The sequence below is a fragment of the Podarcis tiliguerta genome (assembly GCF_965153285.1).
Source record: "Podarcis tiliguerta genome assembly, chromosome: 13".
Taxonomy (NCBI): domain Eukaryota; kingdom Metazoa; phylum Chordata; class Lepidosauria; order Squamata; family Lacertidae; genus Podarcis; species Podarcis tiliguerta.
Window position 1 is genome coordinate 54,048,868 of NC_139546.1, and position 23,966 is coordinate 54,072,833.

At 51.3% G+C, this 23,966-nt stretch overlaps 2 protein-coding genes across 2 annotated transcripts; both read left to right on the forward strand.

Annotated features, from left to right (window-relative positions):
* Nucleotides 1–1,991: 1,991 nt before the first annotated feature.
* On the forward strand, nt 1,992–7,636 carry LOC310662659 (uncharacterized protein; the record flags this gene model as incomplete). The annotated part of the gene is made up of 6 exons (XM_083409603.1): nt 1,992–2,105; nt 3,365–3,816; nt 3,958–4,039; nt 4,268–4,350; nt 4,802–4,928; nt 6,054–7,636. Exons 2-6 carry the CDS (start codon nt 3,415–3,417, stop codon nt 7,634–7,636), a joined length of 2,277 nt encoding a protein of 758 aa, XP_083265729.1. The 5' UTR covers nt 1,992–2,105; nt 3,365–3,414.
* Nucleotides 7,637–9,254: 1,618 nt separating this feature from the next.
* On the forward strand, nt 9,255–16,947 carry LOC310662448 (uncharacterized protein). The gene is made up of 7 exons (XM_083409378.1): nt 9,255–9,388; nt 12,734–12,860; nt 13,000–13,085; nt 14,373–14,618; nt 14,721–14,821; nt 16,028–16,106; nt 16,246–16,947. Exons 1-7 carry the CDS (start codon nt 9,340–9,342, stop codon nt 16,284–16,286), a joined length of 729 nt encoding a protein of 242 aa, XP_083265504.1. The 5' UTR covers nt 9,255–9,339; the 3' UTR covers nt 16,287–16,947.
* The last annotated feature ends 7,019 nt before the right edge of the window (nt 16,948–23,966 follow it).

A 23,966-nucleotide genomic window follows, 5' to 3' on the forward strand; every position in this document is an offset into this window, starting at 1 on the left:
CACATCCAGGGGCTCTAGGAGAAAACTGATTTTCTACATCCATTTCAATCAGGGTTCAGGTCCAGTTTTGGCACAGAAACTGCTTTGGTGGCCCTCAATGATGACTTCTCTCAAGAGAGAGGGAGAGACAGGGAAACATGTCCCTGTTAATTCCCCTCAACCTCTCACCGGCTTTTGATACTACTGACCATTGTCTCCTTCTGGAGCAGCTGTCCGAACTGGTCCTACTTGGATGGTCATTCCCAGAGGGGATGATTGGCAAATGCTTTTCAGACCTTGGCCCCTCGGAGTTGGCTGCTGTGCAGGAGGCGGTGATAGCCATCAACTAGGATGGCTTTAAAGAGGATGAGAGACATTCATGGAGGGGAGGGAAATGGATGGCCCTTCTAGCCAGGCTGGTTCTGCTCTGCCTTCCCAGCTGGAGGCAGCCGTGCTTCTGAGCCTCTCTTGCTGGAAACCCCAGGAGGGGAGAAGAGGACTCTTGCCTGGGGACCTCTCTTGTGGGTTTGCCATCATGGGCATCTGGTTGGCCACTGTGAGGACGGGAGGCGGGGCCTGTGGGGCGGATCCCGCGGCTGCGGGACTCTTCCGATGTTCTCACCAGATGTCAGCCACATGGGAGTTTAGTGTGGATTTGAAGCTCCTCCTCTCTTGCCTCAGGATCAAGGAAGGAGGGGCGGTGTGTCTGGATGGAGAGAACTTCTCCCCAGTGCGGGGAGGGGGAGGGCCATAAATCGCAGGGCACTCAAAGGGACCCCAAGATGTGGGAGATGACCCCCGAGGGCTGAAGCCCGGGGCTGGGCTGGCTCCCTCCGCCATCCCTCCACTTGGCACACACATGCGCGCCCGCTCCCTCCCTCCCTCCCTCCAACACACGTCCTCTGCCGAGGGGGCAGGACCGGTGGGCTTCTGCTGGCCAGAGCCGCTTCTTTTCTGGCGAAGCCTCCGTCTCCGCACAAACCCATTTCCATGTGTCCGGGGGGGGGGGGCGCTCTTCCCGCATCCTCCTCCGGTTCCCTTTCCGTCCAGCCAGGCTCCCAGCGGCTCTCTTGATGCTGCTGCCGCTGCTGCCGCCGCGCCCACCTCGAAGTTGGACCAGCCGCTCCGGCAATAATGGATACTTTTGTTTAGAGAGATATTTGTGGATACATTTCTAGCCGATTTTGCGCCCCCACCCCTGGCAGGAGCCCGCCTCGCCGCCCCCCGGCTACGGCCCTGCCTGCTTCTCCGAGCGCGCCCTGCGCAGGCACCTTGCTCGCCATCCCGCCGCGCCTTTCCCTCTGCCCGCGAGGCGAAGGGAGGCCGGGAGGGAAGAGGGGGTCCCGGTCAGTGGGGAAGAAGGGGGCGAAAGAAAGGCAGGCGGGAGGGGCCTTCCTGGGAGGAAGCCCGCGGGAGAGGGCGGCGGAGCCCGAGGGGGGCGCTGGCCTGAGTCCCCGCAGCGCGGAACTGGGCGCACCAGAACCACCGCCTCCCCCCGCCAGATGCATCACACAGTGAACTCAGGTGGAGCTTGTGGTCCACCAAGACCCCTCGATCTTTTTCACATGCACTGCTATGTCCCCCATCCTATATTTGTGCATCTGGTTCTTCCCGCCTAAGTGCAGAATCTGACCTTTCTCCCTATGGAAATTCATCTGTAAATGGTAATCCTGAATCCAGATTCTGTCCTTTGTGCCTTCCCTCCCAGTTTGGTGTCATCTGCAAACTGGACAAGCATCCCCTCAACTCCTCCATCCAAGATCGACAGATGGAGCAAAACAGGCCCCGGACAGAGCCCTGCAGCCCCCCCTGGTCACAACTCTATGGCGTAACCTCATGGGGGGTGCAGTCGCCTCTCCTCATGAAGGAGGTTTGGGGAGTTGGAAAAGGTTCAGAAAAGGGCTGCCAAAATGATCAAGGCAGACTTTGCGATGAAAAAAGGTTGCAGCCTTTGGGGCTCTTTAGACTTCAGAGCAGTGGTTCCCAATTAGCTAATTACTGAGCCCCCCCCTCCCTAATTTTCAAAAGCCAAGCCTGGCCTAGAGAAAGTGGAGGGAGAGTTGCATCTCCTGACAGTGGAACTCAAAGACATCCAAGGAGTCGGGATGTTGGAAGATTCAGGACAGGTAAAATTACACGCAAGGCAGAGTTCACCAGTGGAACTCCCTGGCACAGGAGGGAGAGGGAGAGAGGGGGCGCTGGCTTGCCAAGGGTTAAAAGTGATTGAGCTGGATTGCTAGAGGGGAGAGGAAGTCAAGCGGGGGGTGGGGGGGGACACCGGGAACTCCACCAGAGGAGGAGGGGCCTTTGTCTCTCTCTTCTGCACGTGCTGCATCCATGGCGCCTCCGGGGAGCCGGTGAGTCTCTGCATTGGGGAGAAGAGGGGGGTCCCCGGGATGCAGGGGGGGGGTCCAGTTGCTGGAAGGAAGCGCAGGGGGGGAGAGGGGCTCTTGCGCCCCAGTCCTGCTGGTGTTCTGATATTTGGGTACCAAATGTGAGCCCCTTGAATTGGGCCAGGAAATGAACCGGCCACCCAAGCAGCTGTTTGAGAGGGGAATTAGATGTCTTCTCAAGGTGGTGGGGCTTCAGTGAGGAGCCCCCCCCCCGGATGCCCCCTGGAGCTCCTTGGAGAAAAGAGGGAGATAGAAAGACAAGGAATCAAGAGAGGGAACCCGGCCACTTTTGCATTGGGGCAGCTCCGCCTAGAGGGCCCTGCCATGGCCTCATGGGGTCCAGAGCATGGAGGAGCCTGGCCTGGTCCTCTCTCTCAGAGCTGGAAAGGGATCCTGCTAGTCACTGACGCCACCGGAGCCCCCAGGGAGTGTGTGGGATCCAGGAGAAGCCCCAGACATCGCGGGCTGAGGGGGGGGGGGCTAAGCTACAACACAGTATTTTTATTTTTATTATTATTCATTACCCACTCTTCACCGTAAGCTCCCAGAGCAGCCGATAACTTTAAAACACAATAATAACTTTGGCTTTGCCCATTTGGCCCTCAGGGGCTTGGCCAGATGAGGATTTGGCCCTCGGAGCAGAGAAAAAGGGATCCCACCCCATCAGTCTGTCTGGAGATGTGGAGATGCAAAGTGCTGACTTCATTCCTGGGCTGAAAGCACCGAGAGGCAGGAGCCACCAGGCTGATTCATCTCACAGAAACCCCTTCATTTGCCTCCACTTCTGGCCTGGTCACTTTCCTTCCAGGAGGGCGAGAGGATTTCTTTTTCTCCTTCCTCCTTCCTTTTTTATTACAGAAAGCTCAGAGTCTGGCGTGTGGTGCAGTCCAGCCCTGGTTCCTAGCAAGACTCAGCCACACTTGCTCAGGGAACCTTTTTCTTCTGCTGACCGTGTGCCAATTTCATAACAGAACAATATATTTCCTTTACAGTATTTGCCAGCACCTCTAAATCAGACAGGCAGAACTTGGTCAAGGAAAAGATGGATGAGCAAGACTCAGCTGGCCCTGGAGCAGGAAGAGGCCATGCTATGGAAATTGGGGGCAGTGGGGGATTCTGGGAAAGCTCTGTGCAGAAGATCCTGGGAGAGGAGGACACCCTTCGCTCAGAGGCGCAGAGCCAGAGGTTCGGGCAGTTCTGCTCCCAGGAGGCCAAAGGACCCCGTGAGGTTTGCCACCGGTTCCTCCACCTTGACTGTCAGTGGCTGAAGCCAGAAAGGCACACGAAAGCTGAGATGCTGGACCTGGTGATCTTGGAGCAGTTCCTGGCTGTCCTTCCAGCGGAGATGGAGAGCTGGGTGAGGGAATGCGGAGCGGAGACCAGTTCCCAGGCAGTGGCCCTGGCCGAAGGTTTCCTCCTGAGTCAGGCGGAGGAGAGGAAGCAGGTGAGAGAGACTTTCCTCTGGATGCTCCCAAGGGGCTCCAAGGAGGGAGAAGATCCTAAAAAACTCTCCAAATTGCTCATCCTTTTTCCTTTTCTAACCCTTCTCCCCATTCTCTTTTTTGAATTCTTGTTGCTCTTTCAGGAAAAGGATCTCTCTGCAGAAATGGGTCCTGATTCCTCTGAGGCAGAGAGGACTTCGTTGGACACCAGAGAGAGGCCGCTGGGTGAGGAGAAAGGAGTTTTTTTCTTAGTTGGGTCACATTCTGGTGATTCTCAAACTAATCTGCAGGTTCATTCAATATTTTGGGAGAAGCCACTTGGGGTCATGAGGCCAAAGGAGATGAGATATATTTTAGCATAACTAAAATATGAAATGGGGACAAACTCCCAAATGCACCTGTGAGAGAAGCATCCTGCACTCCTGTCTCCCCACTTCCCTTTGTCTCTCGCAGGTGAAAGAAGGATGCCGGCAAGACCTCCTCCTCCATCTCTTCGTCCTGGCGGAGGGGAAGCAGCGGCTGAGGAACCGGATCAGGTGCGGGGAAGGAGCCTTGGGGGGAAAGAGGCTGAGTAGACAGGGGTTTCTGAGGACAAATGAATCCCCTCTTGCCTTCTGTCAAAGCTGCCCTGAACAAAGGCTGAAAATGCCATTAATGAAGGTTTGTGTGCTGAGGATAAAGCGTAACCCCTTCACCTTAACCCTGAATGTCACTAGTATTATTCATTATAAATTGTCTTTGGGACATCTGGGGAGTCTTTCCATCCCAGAACATCACATAGGGAGAGGAGAGAGGGATTCTTCCATTTGGCAAACTGGAACGCTTGCACAGACATATTGATCTGAATAAAACAACGTGTAGAAATAAGCACCAATAATCCGAATGTGCAGCAGACCAATCCAATTAAAACAGCCCAGGCAGGAAGCAAAAGCAACGTGCAGGAAATAATCTTTATGTTGTGTAAGAGAAGGACCTTTTTTCTTTTAGGGTCCAGTTTGTTTTGAAGATGTCGCTGTTCGTTTCACGGCTGAGGAGTGGGCGTTGCTGGATCCTGCCCAGAGAGCTCTGCATAAGGAAGTCATGGAGGAGACTTGGAGGACCATGATCTCTCTGGGTAAAGTTCCCTCTTGGGTCATAATCTCTGTTTTGTAATTCAGGAGATATTTATCCGTGACAAACCTCCCATATTTGGATGGATCCCAACGTTGCCACCTAGAGCAGCTGGGATTCTCACACCCCCACAGCTCACCTTGCATGGAGGGGACTGTTTCTTCTGTGGATATTGCTCCTCCGCTTCTGCCTTTTCCCACAGGGATCAGGATGTGGATGGGCTTTCTGAGTGTTCAGGGAAGTTGGTTCTGCCAGGTTTTGATTTTTGTGGATTTTTTGGTGGAGCAAAAAGTCTTTCTCCAAATTGATTTCCAATGGATGAGAGGCTTTTTCTGCCTCTGTTTAATTTACAGATTAGTCTTTGCTACCTCCAATCGTCCATAAATCTCTTCTGGCTTCAGAACAGTTTCTTTCTTTCTTTCTTTCTTTCTTTCTTTCTTTCTTTCTTTCTTTCTTTCTTTTTTTCTTCACTTCATACAGTTGCAAAGCTGTGGACTTCTCTTCATCTACTGCTGTATCTAAAATCAAAATGCATTCATTGTTATCTTTGCTATGATTTACTAATTATGATTATTTAGTTCTCCTTCTTTGATCTTCTCTGCTTCTCTGCACTTATAAAAAGTTATCATCGGTTTTCAGTCCGTTCTGCATAGGAAAAAAAGATGGGACATTTACAAACAGCTCAGAAGTTAATGAAGGCAAAGTTTCAGAACTATATATTCATGTTACTATTTTGAAATCACCAGTAGTTAGTTTTGAGCTTTTTTGATGTATTTTCCAAACCCATTTAGAAGTCTGTCATTACACAGCAATTTAATTCTCCCCTGGATGCTAGGTAATTGGTAGACAGAGAATCCAATTCACATTCAAATAGAGTTCTGACCTTGCAGATGGAGTTGGTTCAATGATTGAGCCAAAGAAATTTCTCCTCTGAAAAGAACAGGCTTTTTGAATATGAATTTCCCATAAATATGTCAGTGAAAGTCAGTCAGGCAGTGAACTCTCCAGTAAGACTTCCCATCTAACTCCCTTCAGATCTTCCTTGATCACAAATGTTCATTTGCATTATTCAAAAACTGGGAACTCCATTTCTTTCTTAGGCTCTGATCTGTTCCTCTCTTTGTTGCAGGTGGTGATGAATCAGAAATTAAGAACAAGGGACAACAGGACAAAATCCAGACAGTGGAGAAGCCATATCAAGATTTGGAACGTGGAGAGAACTTCAGTCAGAGCTCCCATGCCACTTCCCATCAAATAAATCCTATGGGGAAGAAACCCTTTCAGTGCCTGGAATGTGGAAAGAGCTTCAGTCGGAAGAATAGTCTTACTTCCCATCTAAATATTCATACAGGGGAGAAACCATATCAGTGCTTGGAATGCACAAAGTGCTTTGCTGCAAGAAAAAAGCTATGGCAACATAAGAGAATTCACACTGGGGAGAAACCATATCAGTGCCAAGAGTGCGGAAAAAGCTTCAGTTGGAAAGATAGGCTTACTTCCCATCAAAGAATTCATACAGGGGAGAGACCATTTCAGTGTCTTGAATGTGAGAAGTTCTTTACTACAACAAGAGACTTGCAACAACATAAGAGAATTCACAGTGGGGAGAAACCATATCAGTGCTTGGAATGTGGGAAGAGCTTCAGTCAAAAGGGAAGTCTCGCTTCCCATCAAAGAATTCATACAGGGGAGAAACCATTTCAGTGTCTTGAATGTGAGAAGTTCTTTAGTACAAGAAGAAACTTACATCAACATAAGAGAATTCACAGTGGGGAGAAACCATTTCAGTGCTTGGAATGTGGGAAAAGCTTTAGGAAGTGGACCTATCTGACTTCCCATCAAAGAATACATACAGGGGAGAAACCATTTCAGTGTGTGGAATGCGAGAAGTTCTTTACTACAAGAAGTGACTTGCGTCAACACAAAAGAATTCACACTGGAGAGAAACCATATCAGTGCTTAGAGTGTGGGAAGAGCTTCAGGCGGAGCTCATGTCTCACTTCCCATCAAAGAATTCATACAGGGGAGAAACCATATCAGTGCTTGGACTGTGGGGAGTCTTTTCCTACAAGCAAATGCTTCCGTCGACATCAGATTATTCACACCGGAGAGAAACCGTACCAGTGTGTGGAATGTGGGAAGACTTTCTTCAGGAAGGAGAGTCTCACTTCTCACCAAAGAATTCATACAGGGGAGAAGCCATTTCAGTGCTTGGAATGTGAGAAGTGCTTTACTACACGAAAAGGCTTCCATCGACACCAGAGAATTCATAAGGGAGAGAAACCATTTGAATGCCAAGAGTGTGGAAAGAGCTTTAGTGACAGGTCCCATCTCACTTCCCACCAAAGAATCCATACAGGGGAGAAACCATACCAGTGTGTGGAATGTGGAAAGAGCTTCTCCAGGAAGGAGAGTCTCACTTCCCACCAAAAAATTCATACAGGGGAGAAACTATATCACTGCTTGGAGTGCACAAAGGGCTTTACTACACGATATGGGTTCCATCGACACCAGAGAATTCACACTGGGGAGAAACCATTTCAATGCCAAGAGTGTGGACAGAGTTTCAGAAGGAGCGCCCATTTCACTTCCCACCAAAGACTTCATACAGGGGAGAAGCCATATGAGTGCTTGGACTGTGGGAAGAGCTTCAGTCGGAAGGATCACCTTACTTCCCACCAAAGAATTCATACGACGGATAAACCCGAATAGTGATTGGAATGCGGAATGAGCTTCACCTTGAAGCAAACTCTCACTCCCCATGAAAGAACTCACAGTGGGGGAAATCCTGGAGTTATAGAATAGTAGCTTTAGGAGGAATCTTGAGGGTCATCTAGTCTAACCAGTGCAATGCATCTTCTTGATGATTAATCAGAATCTCCTTTCTTGTTCTGTTCTTGTGGGGTTACATGGTTCTTCACCTCCTTGACAATCGTGAGAATAACCCTGTACAGAATAATCAGGTTCCTTGTCTGTTTAGATGTTTAGCTTGAATGAGACATGGTGCACCCCAGAGAGAGAACACAAATAAACAATGAGACAACCAATGCGTATTGGAATTTCTATATAACGTTGCTTTATTGATTAACAAACTTAACACATAACAAGACAAGGGAACATGCACTCAGACACACACGCAATCACACACACACACACACACAGAGATTTTACCGTAACACTTGAAAGAGACAGACAGGGAAACACGTCCCTGTTAATTCTCCTCAACCTCTCAGTGGCTTTCAGTACCATCAACCATTGTCTGAACTAGGGCTGGGTGGCACTGCTTTGCAGTGGATCTGGTCCTACTTGGATGGTTATCCCAGAGGGGGGTGCTTGGCAAATGCTTTTCAGCCCATGGAGCCTTCAATGTGGGGTTCCGCAGGGCTCAATCCTGTCCCCCGTGTTGTTTAACATCTACGTGAAACCAAGGGTGGGGACATCTGGAGGTTTGGAGTGCATGGTCACATCTCCTTCACACCTGCAAGTGAGGCAGTGGAAGTGCTGGACCAGAGTCTTGCCTCAGCAATGGACTGGATGAGAGCCAACAAAGTGAAGCTCAATCCAGCCTGGCCCCTCAAATATTTTCTTGGTGGTGCAAAGGGACGGTGGCCCCTAGGACTTGGCTGCTGTGCAGGAGGCTGTGGTAGCCATCAACTAGGATGGCTTTAAAGAGGATGTGAGACATTCATGGAGGAGGGGAGAGCTATGGATGACCCCTGCGGGGCCCGATCCAGCGGCTGCAGGACTCTTCCGATGTTCTCACCGGATGGCAGCCAGTCGATGGCAGCACTGAAGCATCTTCCGAGGGGCGAGAGGACAGGATTGGAAGCTCCTCGAGTCTCTCGCTTCAAGTTGAATAGAAAGGAAGGAAGGGCGGGGGGGGGGGGCACATGACCGCAGTGGCGTAGAGTGGGGGGTGCAGGGGGGCCGGCCGCACCGGGCGCAACATCTGGGGGGTAGGGTTAGGGGGCGCAAATCCACGGGTTAGGGGGTGCAAATTACTTGCCTTGCCCCGGGTGCTGACAACCCACGCTACGCCACTGCAAGACAGAGACGGACTTTCCATCAGATGGACGTTGATTCATGTTCGCCCGGCGTGGATGGAGAGAACCTTTCCCCGCTTCTCTCCTCATCCTAGACGGGGGGGGTAATAAATCGAGGGGCACTCAAAGGGATCCCCAATGTGGGAGATGAACCCCCCACCCCGGGAAATAGCGAGGCTAGCGACGCTGGGCCAACGGGCCCCCCAGGACCACGCGTTCCGCTCCCTCTTCCCGGGGAGTTCCCCGCTGCCCCCTCGCGGGAGAGGCTTCCGGGCTGGGGCTGCGCTCCGCCTCCGCCTCCTGGCGCCGGAAAGTCCCAGGGCGCCGCACCTCGGCCGGGTCCCTTTCGTTTTCGGAGGCAGAAGGAGAAGCATGGGGGCGCGGCTGCCCGTCTTGCTGGCGCTCCTCCTGGCGGGGCCAGGTAAGGCGCCCGCGGGCCGGGTGGGACGGGCTGGAGCCGGGGAAGGAGGGCTGGACGGGCGAGCGGGGCGGGGAGGGCGCAGGACTCCTGGGGAAGGGGAAGAGAAAACCCTGGTTCAGGCAGCGCAGAGTTTCCCGCAGGAGGCAGGGGTGGCCTTCCAGGAGGGGGGGGGGGGACAAATTCATGGAGGAGGAGGGGGCTGCCGAGGGCCGCTTCTGAATGCCAGTCTCTGGAAACCGGAGCTGGGGGGGGGGGGAGAAGTGGCCCCTGTGAGGACGGGGAGCTGGACTAGAAGGGAGATGGGACTGAGCCAACAAGGCTTTTCTGATGTTCTTAACTGAGGTGTTCGGAGCAGCTATTGCAAAAGCCCCCCCCCCCTCTGTGCTGGAGGAGCCACTCCCCCCTTGGACCCCTTCCTGGAGCTCCCTTGGGTGGCACCTAGAAGGCTGAACAGGGTCCTTGGGGCAAGACACCCCCCCCCCTTTGCCAGGCTCTCAGCCCTTGAAACCACCCTGTAATTTCAAGGCTTCCGTAAACGGCGTTCTTCTGTTTATTTTTGCTTCAGAAAATGCGTGCACAGCTTGATTGTTGAAAAAAGGGGCGGGGGGGGGGAATGAAACAACAAAATCGAGAGAGAAAAATACAGTGCCTTAAGGCTCACAGAAAGTTAACAAATTAAAACCCATGCCAGCGTTTCTCTTTATTTTTCTGCCTCTGGGGAAACAGCAACACTCCCACATTCCTCAAGCCTTTGCTACTTTTGCTGCAACCGAAGTCCAAGGAGAGCGAAAGAGGAGCTCTGCCAGTTTCTGGGCGTTCGCGTCCTTAATGGACTGACTCCAGCTACAAAAGCTGAGGCCGGGGTCTTGCTTTGGAGGTTTCCGTTGGGGGCAGAGATCGTTGCTGTTACTGATAGTCAAAAGGACTCTCTTTGTGTTGTATCTTTGTGTTAGACTTTGCTGTGATTTATGTGGAAGTTGCTCAGTTTGGTTTTGCATTTTTTAAACTTTTGATTTCTCATTCATGGCTACATTTGTGACGGTTTCTTTCATGTTGGAAGCCGCCTTGAGCATGGATTGAACTGTGGAAAGGAGACATAGAACTAAAATTATTTATGTATGGTTGGTTGGTTGGCCACTGGAGGAAGAGGAGGCTGAGCTGGATCCAGCGGTCAGGCTCTTCTCATGTACTTAAGGAACCTCCAGGCCCAGAAGCAGTCTATCTAGATTCCTAAGTTTTTTTTTGGGGGGGGGGCATTTGGATACTCAGGGGACAGGATGCTAGGTGAGATGGGTCCCCTTTGGGGCCATGAATTTGTCTAATCCTCTTTCAAAGTCATCTGGGTTGGTGGTCGTTGCTGCCTCTTGTGGAAGGGAGTTCCACCGGTTAACTAGGCAACACACCATCAATGCCATCTCAGTGTATTGGTGGTGGGTTCACACGAGTCATTTCACTTTGTGGGCCATTGTGTACCGCTCCCTCAATGTTCCTGCTTTAGTGCCATCTTGGGGTGGGGGGGCTCCCTTGTGCTCCTGCGCAAAACAGGGAGGAAAGTTCTCCCCAGTTTTGGAATGACAAATTACAGTCTTTCGAAAGTGGAAATGGAGCAATCTATCCAGTGCTGTTTTTGTAGGAAAAGAGGCGCCAGAACTCACCATTAACACCTCCCTTGTTCTCTTATAATGGATAATGGCGCCCATCTGAGAGGGCCTGAAACTGAGTTCCAGAGAGTTCTGGGTGGAAAAAAGCCCTGCATCTATTTGCCCTGAAGCTTTTGCAGGGACAGCTGATACTGAACACAGGATTGTGCAGCATTATTATTATTTCATACAATGTATGAAATGATTATGGAAAACCTCAAAGTGGTTAACAAAAAAAGATCACAACCCTCCTTTAAAACATGTTGTTGTTTACTCGTTTAGTCGTGTCTGCCTCTTCGTGACCCCCTGGACCAGAGCACACCAGGCACTCCTGTCTTCCACTGCCTCCCTCATGCTGGGAGCTTCCAGAACACTGTCCCACCATCTCATCCCCTTCTCCTTGTGCCCTCCATCTTTCCCAGCATCAGGGTCTTTTCCAGGGAGTCTTCTCTTCTCAGGAGGTGGCCAAAGTATTGGAGCCTCAGCTTCAGGATCTGTCCTTCCAGTGAGCACTCAGGGCTAATTTCCTTCAGAATGGAGAGGTTTGATCTTCTTGCAGTCCATGGGACTCTCAAGAGTCTCCTCCAGCACCAGAATTCAAAGGCATCAATTCTTCAGCGATCAGCCTTCTTTATGGTCCAGCTCTCACTTCCATACATCACTACTGGGAAAACCAGAGCTTTAACTTTACTATACGGACCTTTGTCGGCAAGGTGATGTCTTTGCTTGTCTAGATTTGTCATCACCTTTAAAGCATACAAAAGTTAAAATACTAAAACAAATCAGAATTACCTCGACTTTCTTCTTTTAATAATATTTATTATTATTATTATTATTATTATTTCAAATTTTAGCAATTCCTTTACAGTACAATCCGAACAAATCTCTCATATCCTTTGACAGGTCACCCATGGGATCCTTTTGTTAACTTATAAAGCTGCTATATTACTTATATTTTATCCATTATATGCATTAATTCTAAATTATTAAACTACAATTTCTCCTCTGTTGTCGCACTTCAAATCCTGCATACGTTTTAACATAACCATCGTCAAAATTACATCAGCTTTCTGAGCATTAGGCTTGCATAAACAAGAATACTTTCAGCAGGTGCCAAAAAGAACACAGGGAAGGCGCCTGCTTCATATCAAGTGGCAGGGAGTTCCAAAGGGCAGGCCGTACTAAAAGATCAGGTTCTTGTAAATGTGGAACAGACCTTGTGTGGCATCTGCAGCAGTGCCAGTTCCACCAATTGAAGGGGCAAAGTGTTCTCATGGGTAAACTGGTCCCAAACTTTTAAGGGTGTTTCCATGCGCTGCTCTAGTTCGCCAGAAGGGGCTTGGTCCTGCTGGCCACATGACCCGGAAGCTGTATGCCGGTTCCCTCGGCCAGGAAAGCAAGATGAGCGCCGCAACCCCAGAGTCATCCGCGACTGGACCTAACGGTCAGGGGTCCCTTTACCTTTATGCTAACAGCAGCACCTTGAACGGCCCGGTTGCAAATGGGCAGCCACTGCAAAGGTGTTCTACGCTGACCAAACCTTGTTCCCTTTAGGAATTAAGCATAACCCCCCCCCCCAAAAGCAAGCCCCCTTTGCTGGGCCCAGGGCCTGCTTCTCCTCCCTCTCTTCCTCATTCATTGTGGGCCAAAGCGGCCCTCTCCGCTCTCCACTCTTTCCTGAAGCTCTGCTCTTCTCTTTCCACAGCTCTGGGGAACGAGGGAGCAGCTGCTGGGACTTGTGGCTCCTGCCAGAAACACTCCAAAAAGCAGGGGAAATTAAGCAAATACCCCGGGCGGATGAAAAACTGGGAACCCTGCATGGACTTAGTCAAGTAAGTAGGCCACCCTCGCCAGCCCGGAACAAGGGACTTTTCCCTGCCTGCCATCCTTCGGCGGCTCCGTTACGTCTCTGCCAGCCCCCTGGCTCTCCACCTCCATCCCTCCGCTCCATTCCGTCCTTTTCCTCGGCAGGTTCACGTTCCCCCAAGGAGACTGTTACCTCGGCTTAAAGAGCAGCGACTGGGTCCAAGCGCTGATGAAAGAATTCCCTGAAAAAGGTGAGTGAAAAAGAGAGAAAAAAAAGGTTTGGGGTGCTCTGGCTGGCGAGAAGTGAAGGGGCCTAGTGGTCAGGCGGGGACCTGGGAGAGACCCGAGTTCGAATTCCCACTTGGCAGCCACGAAGCTCGCAAGGTGGTGCCCAGTCCCTGCCTCCCTCACAGAGATTCTGGCTGGACTTTCTGAGGGCATCAGCCAACTGGACTCTGGAAAGGGCTTCTTGGGAAGGTGGAGGCTTTCAGACAGAATTTGCACAGCCACCCATCAGGGAACCTTCAGCCACAATCCCTCCACTAGAAGACACCTGGAAGCATTAAAAACCTCTTCTTCTAATGGGAGGTTTTTAATGTTTCAAGGCTTTTGTGCTTTAAAGCCCTATACGGCCCAGGACCCTCGTACCTACGGGGCCGCCTCTCCCGGTCTGCCCCACGGAGGACCTTACAGTCTTCAAACAAAAACATCTTGGAGGTCCAGGGCCACAGGGAGGTTAGGCTGGCCCCAACTAGAGCCAGGGCTTTTTCGGCTGTGGCCCCGATCTGGTGGAACGCTCTGTCCCAAGAGACTAGGGCCCTGCGGGACTTGACATCTTTCCACAGGGCCTGCAAGACAGAGCTGTTCCACCAGGCCTTTGGCCAAGGCACAGCCTGACCCCCTCCTATGGTAAGCCTCACAGAACTTTAGCCTAATGGTTGCCATCATTTTGAGTTGAATTAATTTTATAATGAAATGTTTTTAGAATGTTGTACTATTTTATTGTTGTTAGCCGCCCTGAGCCCGGCTTCGGCTGGGGAGGGCGGGATATAAATAAAAATTATTATTATTATTATTATTATTATTATTATTATTATTATTATTATTAATATTTTGTTGGGAGCTGCCCAGAGTGGCTGGGACAACCCGCTCAGATGAGCGACATATAAATAATAAAATAACCATTACAGTTGTACCTTGGTTTTGGAACAGCTTAGTTCCCGAATGTTTTGGGTCCCGGACGCCGCACACCCGGAAGTGACTGTTCCGGTTTTTGAACATTCTTTTGGAAGCCAAATGTCTGGCGGGACTTCTGATTGGCTGCGGGAGCTTCCTGCAGCCAATCAGAAGCCGTGCTTTGGTTTTGGAATGCTTTGGGAGTCAAATGGACTTCCGGAACGGATTCCGTTCAAATTCCAGGGTACAGCTGTATTATTATTGCAGGAGGCTGGGCTAGAGGACCCTCAATCCTATGAGCCTGTGAATGGCCTGTTTTCCTGCCCCCCAGCGGTCTCAGTGTGCATTTCTCTCTCCCACAGAAAAGGGTGTTGTGATGCTGAGTCCAAGTCCTGCGCCTCCCAAGCCGGCCCTCACCTCTGCACCCAAGACCTCCACCTCCCAAGCCCCCCTCTCAGCTCAGGCCCCCACGGTCTCGCTGAGGGTCCTTGAAGAGACCTCAATGGGGGTCCTCGATGAGACCCCTGCCATGCATCCAGCTCCAGAGGTCCCCAAGGATGCAACACAGCCCCCCATGTCAACCAGAAGTGCTGCGCCCCTCGGCCACGGTGAGTGTGTGGTGCTGGGAGGACGGGGGCGCCTGGAAAGGGACTTCCCACCCTCTTCAAAGTCCCTCGACTGTGCTTCGAAATTCTTTGTTTGCCTTGCAGATCCCTGGGCAGCCGGGCCCGCTAGCCAGGCCCCCCAGGCGGCAGAAAGGGGGGTCTCACCAACAGTCGTGCTTTCACTGCTGGCTGTCACCCTGGTTGCTGTGGTCCTTGAAGAGACCTCAATGGGGGTCCTTGATGAGACCCCTGCCATGCATCCAGCTCCAGAGGTCCCCTCTCCCGGTCTGCCCCACAGAGGACCTTACGGTCTTCAAACAAAAGCATCTTGGAGGTCCTGGGCCACAGGGAGGTTAGGCTGGCCCCAACTAGAGCCAGGGCTTTTTCGGCTGTGGCCCCGATCTGGTGGAACACTCTGTCACAAGAGACCAGGGCCCTGCGGGACTTGACATCTTTCCGCAGGGCCTGCAAGACAGAGCTGTTCCGCCTGGCCTTTGGCCGAGGCACAGACTGACCCCCTCCTTTGGTAAGCCTCACAGAACTTTAGCCTAACGGTTGCCATCATTTTGAGTCAGTCCATTGAGCGACATATAAATAATAAAATAACCATTACAGTTGTACCTTGGTTTTGGAACAGCTTAGTTCCTGAACGTTTTGGGTCCCAGACGCCGCACACCCAGAAGTGACTGTTCCAGTTTTTGAACATTCTTTTGGAAGCCAAACGTCTGGCGGGACTTCTGATTGGCTGCGGGAGCTTCCTGCAGCCAATCAGAAGCCGTGCTTTGGTTTTGGAATGCTTTGGGAGTCAAATGGACTTCCGGAACGGATTCCATTCAAATTCCAGGGTACAACTGTATTATTATTGCAGGAGGCTGGGCTAGAGGACCCTCGATCCTATGAGCCTGTGAATGGCCTGTTTTCCTGCCCCCCAGCAGTCTCAGTGTGCATTTCTCTCTCCCACAGAAAAGGGTGTTGTGATGCAGAGACCAAGTCCTGCGCCTCCCAAGCCGGCCCTCACCTCTGCACCCAAGCTCTCCACCTCCCAAGCCCCCCTCTCAGCTCAGGCCCCCACGGTCTCGCTGAGGGTCCTTGAAGAGACCTCAATGGGGGTCCTTGAGGAGACCCCTGCCATGCATCCAGCTCCAGAGGTCCCCAAGGATGCCACACAGCCCCCCATGTCAACCAGAAGTGCTGCGCCACTCGGCCACGGTGAGTGTGTGGTGCTGGGAGGACGGGGGCGCCTGGAAAGGGACTTCCCACCCTCTTCAAAGTCCCTCGACTGTGCTTCGAAATTCTTTGTTTGCCTTGCAGATCCCTGGGCAGCCGGGCCCGCTAGCCAGCCCCCCCAGGCGGCAGAAAGGGGGGTCTCACCAACAGTCGTGCTTTCACTGCTGGCTGTCACCCTGGTTGCCGTGGCCGTTGCCACCACCGTGGTGTGCCGCAGGAGACACCGGCAGCGGCGGGCAACCCTCGTTCCTCTCGGAGACCCAGGTGAGCAAGGAGGGGGGTGGTGGGAAGTCTCCTCTGCTCCCCCCCCCCGCAGAACAGCCTTTGGCAACCTGGCGCTCTCCAGAGGTTGTGGGCTGCAACTCAAATCGTCCTAACGAATCCATCTTTCCCCTTTCAACAGAGGAGCAAATGCACCTGCCGCATCATCGCGAGGAGACCTGAAGCCAGCCTGGCAGCTGCTGGAAGAAGCAGGGGGCGGATTTCGCCAGCAAGTCTGCTGCATCCCTTTGTTCCAAGAGTTGGGGGGGGGCATGAAAAGACTTTGAGCCAAGGGGGGAGAGTGGGAAATGTAGATACTGGAATCCCCTTGTGTGCAAAAGGTGTCCCTTGAAAATCTCTCTCTTGTTCTTAAAAGGCTTTTTGGGGGGGGGTGTCTGGCAGCCAAACCCCCAAAGTCCCCCCCCTCATTTGCACTTTACCCCGTGTGTCTTTCCCTCTGCCCCCTTATTTTTGTACAGAAGCATAGAAACTGTGGAGTTGGGAGGGACCCTGGGGGTCATCTAGTCCAACCCCCTGCAATTCAAGAATCTTCACTACAGTATCCATGACAGTGTCCACCATCTCCCGAGGGAGACCATTTCTCTGTTGAGCAGCTCTTGCTGTCGGAAAGTTCTTAGTGGGGAAGGTTTAGTGGGACTCTCCTTTCTTGCAACTTGAAGCCATGAGTTCGAGTCCTACCCTCCAGAGCAGGAGAAAACCAGCTTGCTCCACCTTCCATGTCTCCTCTCAGCCTCGACCTTCCGAGGGCCAGAAGACCAAATGATATGTCATAAGAATATGTAAATAGAAATGGTTAAAAAAATAAATAATTTTGCACAAAGGAGGATTCTGCCCTCATGATCTCCGCTTGCTCTCTGCGCGCTCACTTTCAAGTCGAAAGCAGAACCCGGAAGGCCACAGTCTGCTTTCAGTTCTCGGTTTGCAAAGCTTCCTCGTGAGTCAGGTCTGGGGAATCCAGCATGCCCCCCCCCTCCTCCTCTCGCTTCCTCCTCCATGACCTCATGGGGTTTTCCGCCCACTGTTTTCTCAAGAAGGAAATTTTCAAGGATGGGCGAAGGTGCCGCACTACCTTGCCGGGGGGGGGGCAGGATGGCGCCCCCAGGCCACCCCCACATTTCCCAGCAGCAATATTTATCCCCAAACACACCACAATGCCTTTTGAGGGGGCCGCACCAATGAAATTTCTGCCCAGGGAAAGAAAGGGTTGCTGGGCGGAAGACAAACTCTCTGTGCAGAGATAAGGGGAAAGTAAATAGGAACCGGGTGGTTTGGCATTTCAGGCGACTGGCCTGCGCAATCTGGGCTGGGACTGCGGTTCTGTGGGGGCTGTGCAGGTTGCGACATGACTCAGAACCCGCCACAGACAGACCTTGAGGAAATTTAGGACCTTTAGACTTGTAGAGGTGGGGAAAGGACCCCGCGGGGTGTCTACCCCCCCCCCCCCGCAGTGCAGGAATGTCCACTCAGTTTGACAGACAGCCACCCGGGCACTGCTTTAAAATCCCCAATGCGTCACAGAACAGTTGAGTTAGGAGTGACCCTGAGGGTCATCTAGTCCAACCCCCTGCAATGTAGAAATCACAGCTGGAGAATCTATGACAAACCTATTTAAAAACCTCCAGCGAAGGTGAGGCCACCACCTTCCAACGTCACAGAATCCAAGAAATGTAGAGATATGGAAAGGGCACTCCAGGGGTCATCCAGTCCAGCTCCCAGCAAGGAAGGAATCACCAGCTGTTTAATTGTGGGGTTCCCCCCCCCCGACCTTTCAATAAACTCTGTGAGATGAAACAGAGAAGCTACTTTTTAACGCAAGAGTTACAGTCCCATTTCCACCTCCCCGCGTGCCCCCCACCCCCGCAGGCCCCGAAGCAGCAGCAGCAGCAGAAGTGGACGTCATTGAGGGCCGTGTCCTCCTTCAGGCCGGCCGGGGGCTGCACTCTCGTCTGGAGGCCGCAGGTGGGGCAGGGGCTGCTCCACGAGCCCCCCCCCTCAGGGCACCCTCTCCACCCGGAGCTTGGCGGCCTCACTCGCGGTGGCGCCGCCTGCAGCTGAAGAGGCCCGCCAACGCCACCGGGTTTTGCTCCAGCTGCCCAAACTGAGAGGGCGAAGCAGAAAGCGCAGGGCTAAACTGCGGAACTCCCTCCCAGGAGAGGCGGCCGGGGCCACTAGCCGGGGGGGCTTTAAAAGAGGGTTGGGCATATTCGGGGGGCTCAGCTCTGTCCTCCGCAGTCTGAGGCAGGAAACGTTTCTGAATGCCGGTTTCTGGAAGCCTCGAGAGGGGAGAGACCCCGTAAAATGTATGCCACCGGCCAACTCTGAAAAAGCAAAACAAAACAATCCCCAAACGAGGATGAAAAAAGTATAAGGTGGATTTTAGACTGTGCAAAAGTTTAAGCAAGCAAGAGGCTAAAAATGGATTACACCTTGTGTCAGCTTTGGACAGGCTTTGCCTAAACGGAAATGGTTTTAGCAAGCGGCGAGGGAACCTGCAGTCGCTCAATGCGCAGGCAGTTCCAAAGATCGCCTGTACCGCCAGCCAGCCAGTCCCAGATCCCGCAGCCCCGACCTGAGAAAGCTGCTCCGGTCCTGGGGGCGGGGCTAGCTGCCCGCGGTGAGCATCCGGGGGGGGGGGGCACGGCGATGTCAACCCCCGTCAGGATGTCACCCGGAGCGTGCCGTCCCCGCCTCCGTACGCCACTGATGGGCCGGATCCAGCTGCCTTTGTCACTTCTCACCTGATGCCCACCTAACTGGGGGTGGGCTCTCTTTCCCCTTTTTCTTGCTTTGCACTCCTTTATAAGGCAGGTGGAGTTCATCCGCCTTTTTCCTTCGGGACTTTGACTGCAATCCTGTGCCCAGATAGGAGGGAGGAAGGGCTGCGGCCGAGTAGAGTTTGGGGCTGGGCCTGGAAGCCCCCGGGATTTCCCCTTGGCATAGTAATTGCGTCAAGTAGGAAGCACCATACCTCCCTGGAGGGTCCCCTCGCATAATGGAGGACGTGAGATTTTGGTTCACAGCAGGTCCTGAGTGAAGGGTTGGCCCCAGCAGCTCAGGAGGCCTCCTCGCTCCCCGGAACCCGCTAATATGGCCTTGACCATCCTCTGCTTTGCAAACCCAGCAGGGTTGTGGCAGTCACAAAAGGGAGGGAGGAAGGGAAGGGAAGCCACCTTGAGATGGGTCAGGGGATGAGGATGATGAGGGTTGCCAGAGGGGAGACTTCTTTACTATAGAGCAGGTAAAGGGACCCCTGACCATTAGGTCCAGTTGTGGCTGACTCTGGGGTTGCGGCGCTCACCTCGCTTTATTGGCCGAGGGAGCCGGCGTACAGCTTCCAGGTCATATGGCCAGCATGACTAAGCCGCTTCTGGCAAACCAGAGCAGCGCACGGAAACACCGTTTACCTTCCCGCCTGTAAAGGTAAAGGTACCCTTGCCCGTACGGGCCAGTCGTGTCCGACTCTAGGGTTGTGTGCTCATCTCACTTAAGAGGCCGGGAGCCAGCGCTGTCCGCAGACACTTCTGGGTCACGTGGCCAGCGTGATGAAGCTGCTCTGGTGAGCCAGCGCAGCACACGGAAACGCCGTTTACCTTCCCGCTATAAAGCGGTACCTATTTATCTACTTGCACTTAGGGGTGCTTTTGAACTGCTAGGTGGGCAGGAGCTGGGACCGAACGATGGGAGCTCACTCCGCCGCGGGGATTCGAACCGCCGACCATGCGATCGGCAAGTCCTAGGCACTGAGGTTTTACCCACAGCGCCACCCGTGTCCCCCTCCTTCCCGCCAGAGCGGTACCTAGTTATCTACTTGCACTTTGACGTGCTTTCGAACTGCTAGGTAGGCAGGAGCAGGGACCGTGCAATGGGAGGTCACCCCGTTGCGGGGATTCGAACCGCCGACCTTCTGATCGGCAAGTCCTAGGCTCTGTGGTTTAACCCACAGCACCATCCGCATCCCACTATAGAGCAGACTCTCCCAAAAGAGATTAATCTCTCCCCTTCTTTCCCAGCACCCAAAACTCCTTCCAATAATAACCCAGGACTCCTTTTTTCCATTAGTCTTCCGGTGAGAGGATGCTCAAGCATAATCTTCACCACTTTTTTCTATCTCTGCTGTTTTCTTCTTCCTGTGTTCTATATCATTTGTGTATGTCTTGTACTCTGCCATGAGCACATCTTTATATGGAAAGATGAAAGAATGAAGGGGAGACTGGCTAATAGACCCACAAAGGAGGTTTCTCTGCCAAAGCAGGGAGGGTCAGTGGGACGAGAGACTCCCCTGTTGGGTCATTTCCAAACTCTATGAGTGAAGTCCATAGTCAACAATACTCCTCACATTTCCCCCTGGATGCTTAGGCCGTCCCTCGTTCCAGGTGTAATGAAAGATGTCGACCTGGATATGTCCAGAAGGTGATACCAGGAAAACCCGCTTGCTGCTATCCTTGTGTTCCATGTGTGGAAGGGACCATCTTCACCCAGAGAGGCGGGTGACTCCAAGGAAGAGGGCATTTCTGGGGGGGGGGGGATAGAAATAAGGTATAGACTCCCCCAGATACACTCTTTGAGAAGGGTATAAATACATTTTTAACGTGGGTCCTTTATTCGCTTCTCTGTTTTTCATCACATTGTTACTTGCAGGAAGCCAGGAGACCTGGCAAGGTTGGTGTGGGAACAAAAGGGGAAACCACACACACACACACACACACACACACACACACACACAAGCCCTGGTGACGAGGGCTATGCAAATGCAGCCAATAAATAATAATAGAAGAATAAAGGAATTGGCACAGGTCAAAGGAAATATTAATTAGGCAAAAAGGTTACAATGCAGTTTACAGATGTGGAGCTGTCATTTCCTCTGACCGAATCCTAAATCACAAGGCTGCTTGGATGATTAAACTTTTTTGGGGGGGGGGGCGGGGACTCCTCTAACTCCACAATGGAAAGGCAGGCTACAAGTGTGAACATTTTTTAAAAACCAAATACACTATTTTTTGCCTCTCGTGACCTATTTACACATTCTTCTTCCGTAACCTCCCCCACAACAGCTGAGATTTTCAAAATGGCGCAGAGCACAGAAGGCCATGCAGGTGATGCTGAAGCCACAATTTTCTCTTCCTCAGATGCCAAGAATTTCACCAAATACCCAGACAATGAGCATGCAAATGAGGACAGAGATCAGTGTGTCCCCACCATGACCACCTTTCTGTCTTATGAAGAACTTTGGGGGTTCCTATTAGCTTCCATTGCTCTGCTCTTGTTCATAACAGCAGGAGTTGTGTTGGGAATCTTCATTAAATACAAAGACACCCCACTAGTCAAAGCCAACAACCGGGACCTCTCCTACATCCTCCTCGCCCCCCTTCTGCTCTCCTTCTTGTCCTCTTCATTGGGCGGCCAAGAATAGCGACCTGCCTTCTCCGACAAATGGCCTTCAGCACCATCTTCTCAGTGCCATTTCTTCTCTCTTGGCAAAGACCATTGTTGTGGTGCTGGCCTTCCTGGCCACAAAGCCAGGGAACAGGGTGAGGAGATGGCTGGGGAAGAGTCTGGCCAAGTCCATTGTGGTCTCCTGTTCCAGTGTCCAGGTTGTCATCTGCACCATCTGGCTGGGCTCTTCTCCCCCATTCCCAGAGTCCCACTCCAAGGTGGTAGAGGTCATCCTGCAATGCAATGAAGGCTCTGTGGCCGTGTTTTATGGCGCCCTTGGCTACATGGGCTTCCTGGCTCCACCTGCTTCAAGGTGGCTTTCCTAGCCAGGAAGCTGCCTGGGTCCTTCAACGAAGCCAAGCTGATCACCTTCAGCATGCTGGTCTTCTGCAGTGTTTGGGTGTCTTTTGTGCCCACCAACCTGAGCACCAAGGGGAAGTACATGGGAACCGTGCAGATCTTCTCTATGTTGGCCTCCAGTGCTGGGCTCCTGGGCTGCATCTTCCTCCCCAAGTGCTACATTATTGTGCTGAGGCTGATCTGAATACAAAGGAGCACCTGGGAACAAACGCTTAAGATTTTGGCCATCAGGTGGAAATTTCCAGGTGTCAAAAGGGTTATTTATGTATTCCACTACTGCAGCTAATGTTTTGTTAGCCCCGAAATGGAAAATGAGCGAGGTCCCAACCAAAGAAGAGTGGCAACTGAAGCAGATGGAATATATATACAGCTTGCAGATTTAACATATGGAATAAGAGAACAAGAAGAACACACGTTTAAAGAAGATTAGAAAATGTTTATTGAATATATGGGTGAAAATTGTGTACATTTGAAAACGCTGGTAGCCTTAAGATAAATTCATCCATGTAAATAACTCTGTGTTAAATATGTATTCTGTAGTTGTAATGTTTTATTTTGAAATCTTTAAGATAATATTTTAGTTTCCTGTTACAGTGGTACCTCGGGTTACAGACTCTGCTCACCCAGAAATAGTACCTTGGGTTAAGAAATTTGCTTCAGGATGAGAACAGAAATCGCATGGCGGTGGCAGCGGGAGGCCCCATTAGCTAAAGTGGTGCTTCAGGTTAAGAACAGTTTCAGGTAAGAATGGACCACCAGAACGAATTAAGTCTTTAACCCGAGGTACCACTGTACTTTCCCTACTCCCAGTGTTTCCATTGTTCTTTCCATAAATTTCCACGAGACGTTGTCAAACGCCTTTTCGGTGCCTATGAACATCAGAGGAGCTTGTTTATCCAGCTTATCCAGTTCCTCTAATCCTCTTTCTTCTTTCTTTATATGTGAAAGATAGCTCCTCAGGGAATTCCCATCTATATGCTTTGGAGTTGTTTCTCAATGAGTTTGCTAGGACTTTAGAATTATTTCTTTTCTTTAACAACAATCTTGCTGGTATTTCCTTGAGGATAATGATATTCTTTTCTTCTATTCTCAATTTTTCTTGGTTACTTTTTTTTGGGAGAATATTGTCCTTAAGTAGTCTGGAATTGAAGAATACCAAGCAATCTCCTGGCCATTTGTTGGCCTTGGCTCTCATTGATGTAACCCTAAATGCTTTATCAATGTCTAGTGCAATGTCACCCTCTTGTAGTCCTAGCCAATTTGCCAGTTCTTTTACAATATTTTCTTTGATGATCTCATCCTGATGTTCCAGGAGACCCCTAAAACACAATGTCATCTCTCGGTGGTGTATTTCTAGCCCACAAATTCTCAATGGGATTTACATCCGAGGAATTCCCTGGCCAATCAAGTACGTGTATTGGCTGCTCTGTCATGAATTTCTTCACCACTTTCGGTGTGTGAGAGGGAGCTAGGTCCTGCTGCAATATCCCAGTACTGTCAGGATACTTCTTTTCCAGTCCTTGAATAACTCTCTTTCATAGAACCTCAATGTATTGTGGCGAGCGCATCATTCCTTCTATTGGTTGCAGGCTTCCGACACCATAATAACTGAAGCATCCCCAAAACATCTACTTTTCTGGGTGCTTGACAGACTGACCAATGTGGCATAGAAAACGTGTTTTGTTTCAATTAATTTGCACAAGGGTGTATATGAAGAGCTGTCCAACTATCTCAAGGGCTGTCATTTACAAGATGAAGAAAACTTGTTTTCTCCTGTTCTGGAGGGAAGGACTCAAACCAATGGATTCAAGTTACAAGAAATGAGATTCTGCTTAAACATCTGGAATAACTTGCTGGTGGAAAGGGCTGTTTGACAGTGTAATGGACTCCCTTGGTATGTTGGACTCTTCTTCATTGGAGGTTTTTAAGCAAAGGTTGTGTGGACATGTATAATAAAAGCTTTAGCTGAGATTCCTGTGTTGCAGGGCATGGTATTAGGTGACCCTCAAGATTCATTTCTGCTCTATGATTCCATTATTCTTCCTGCTA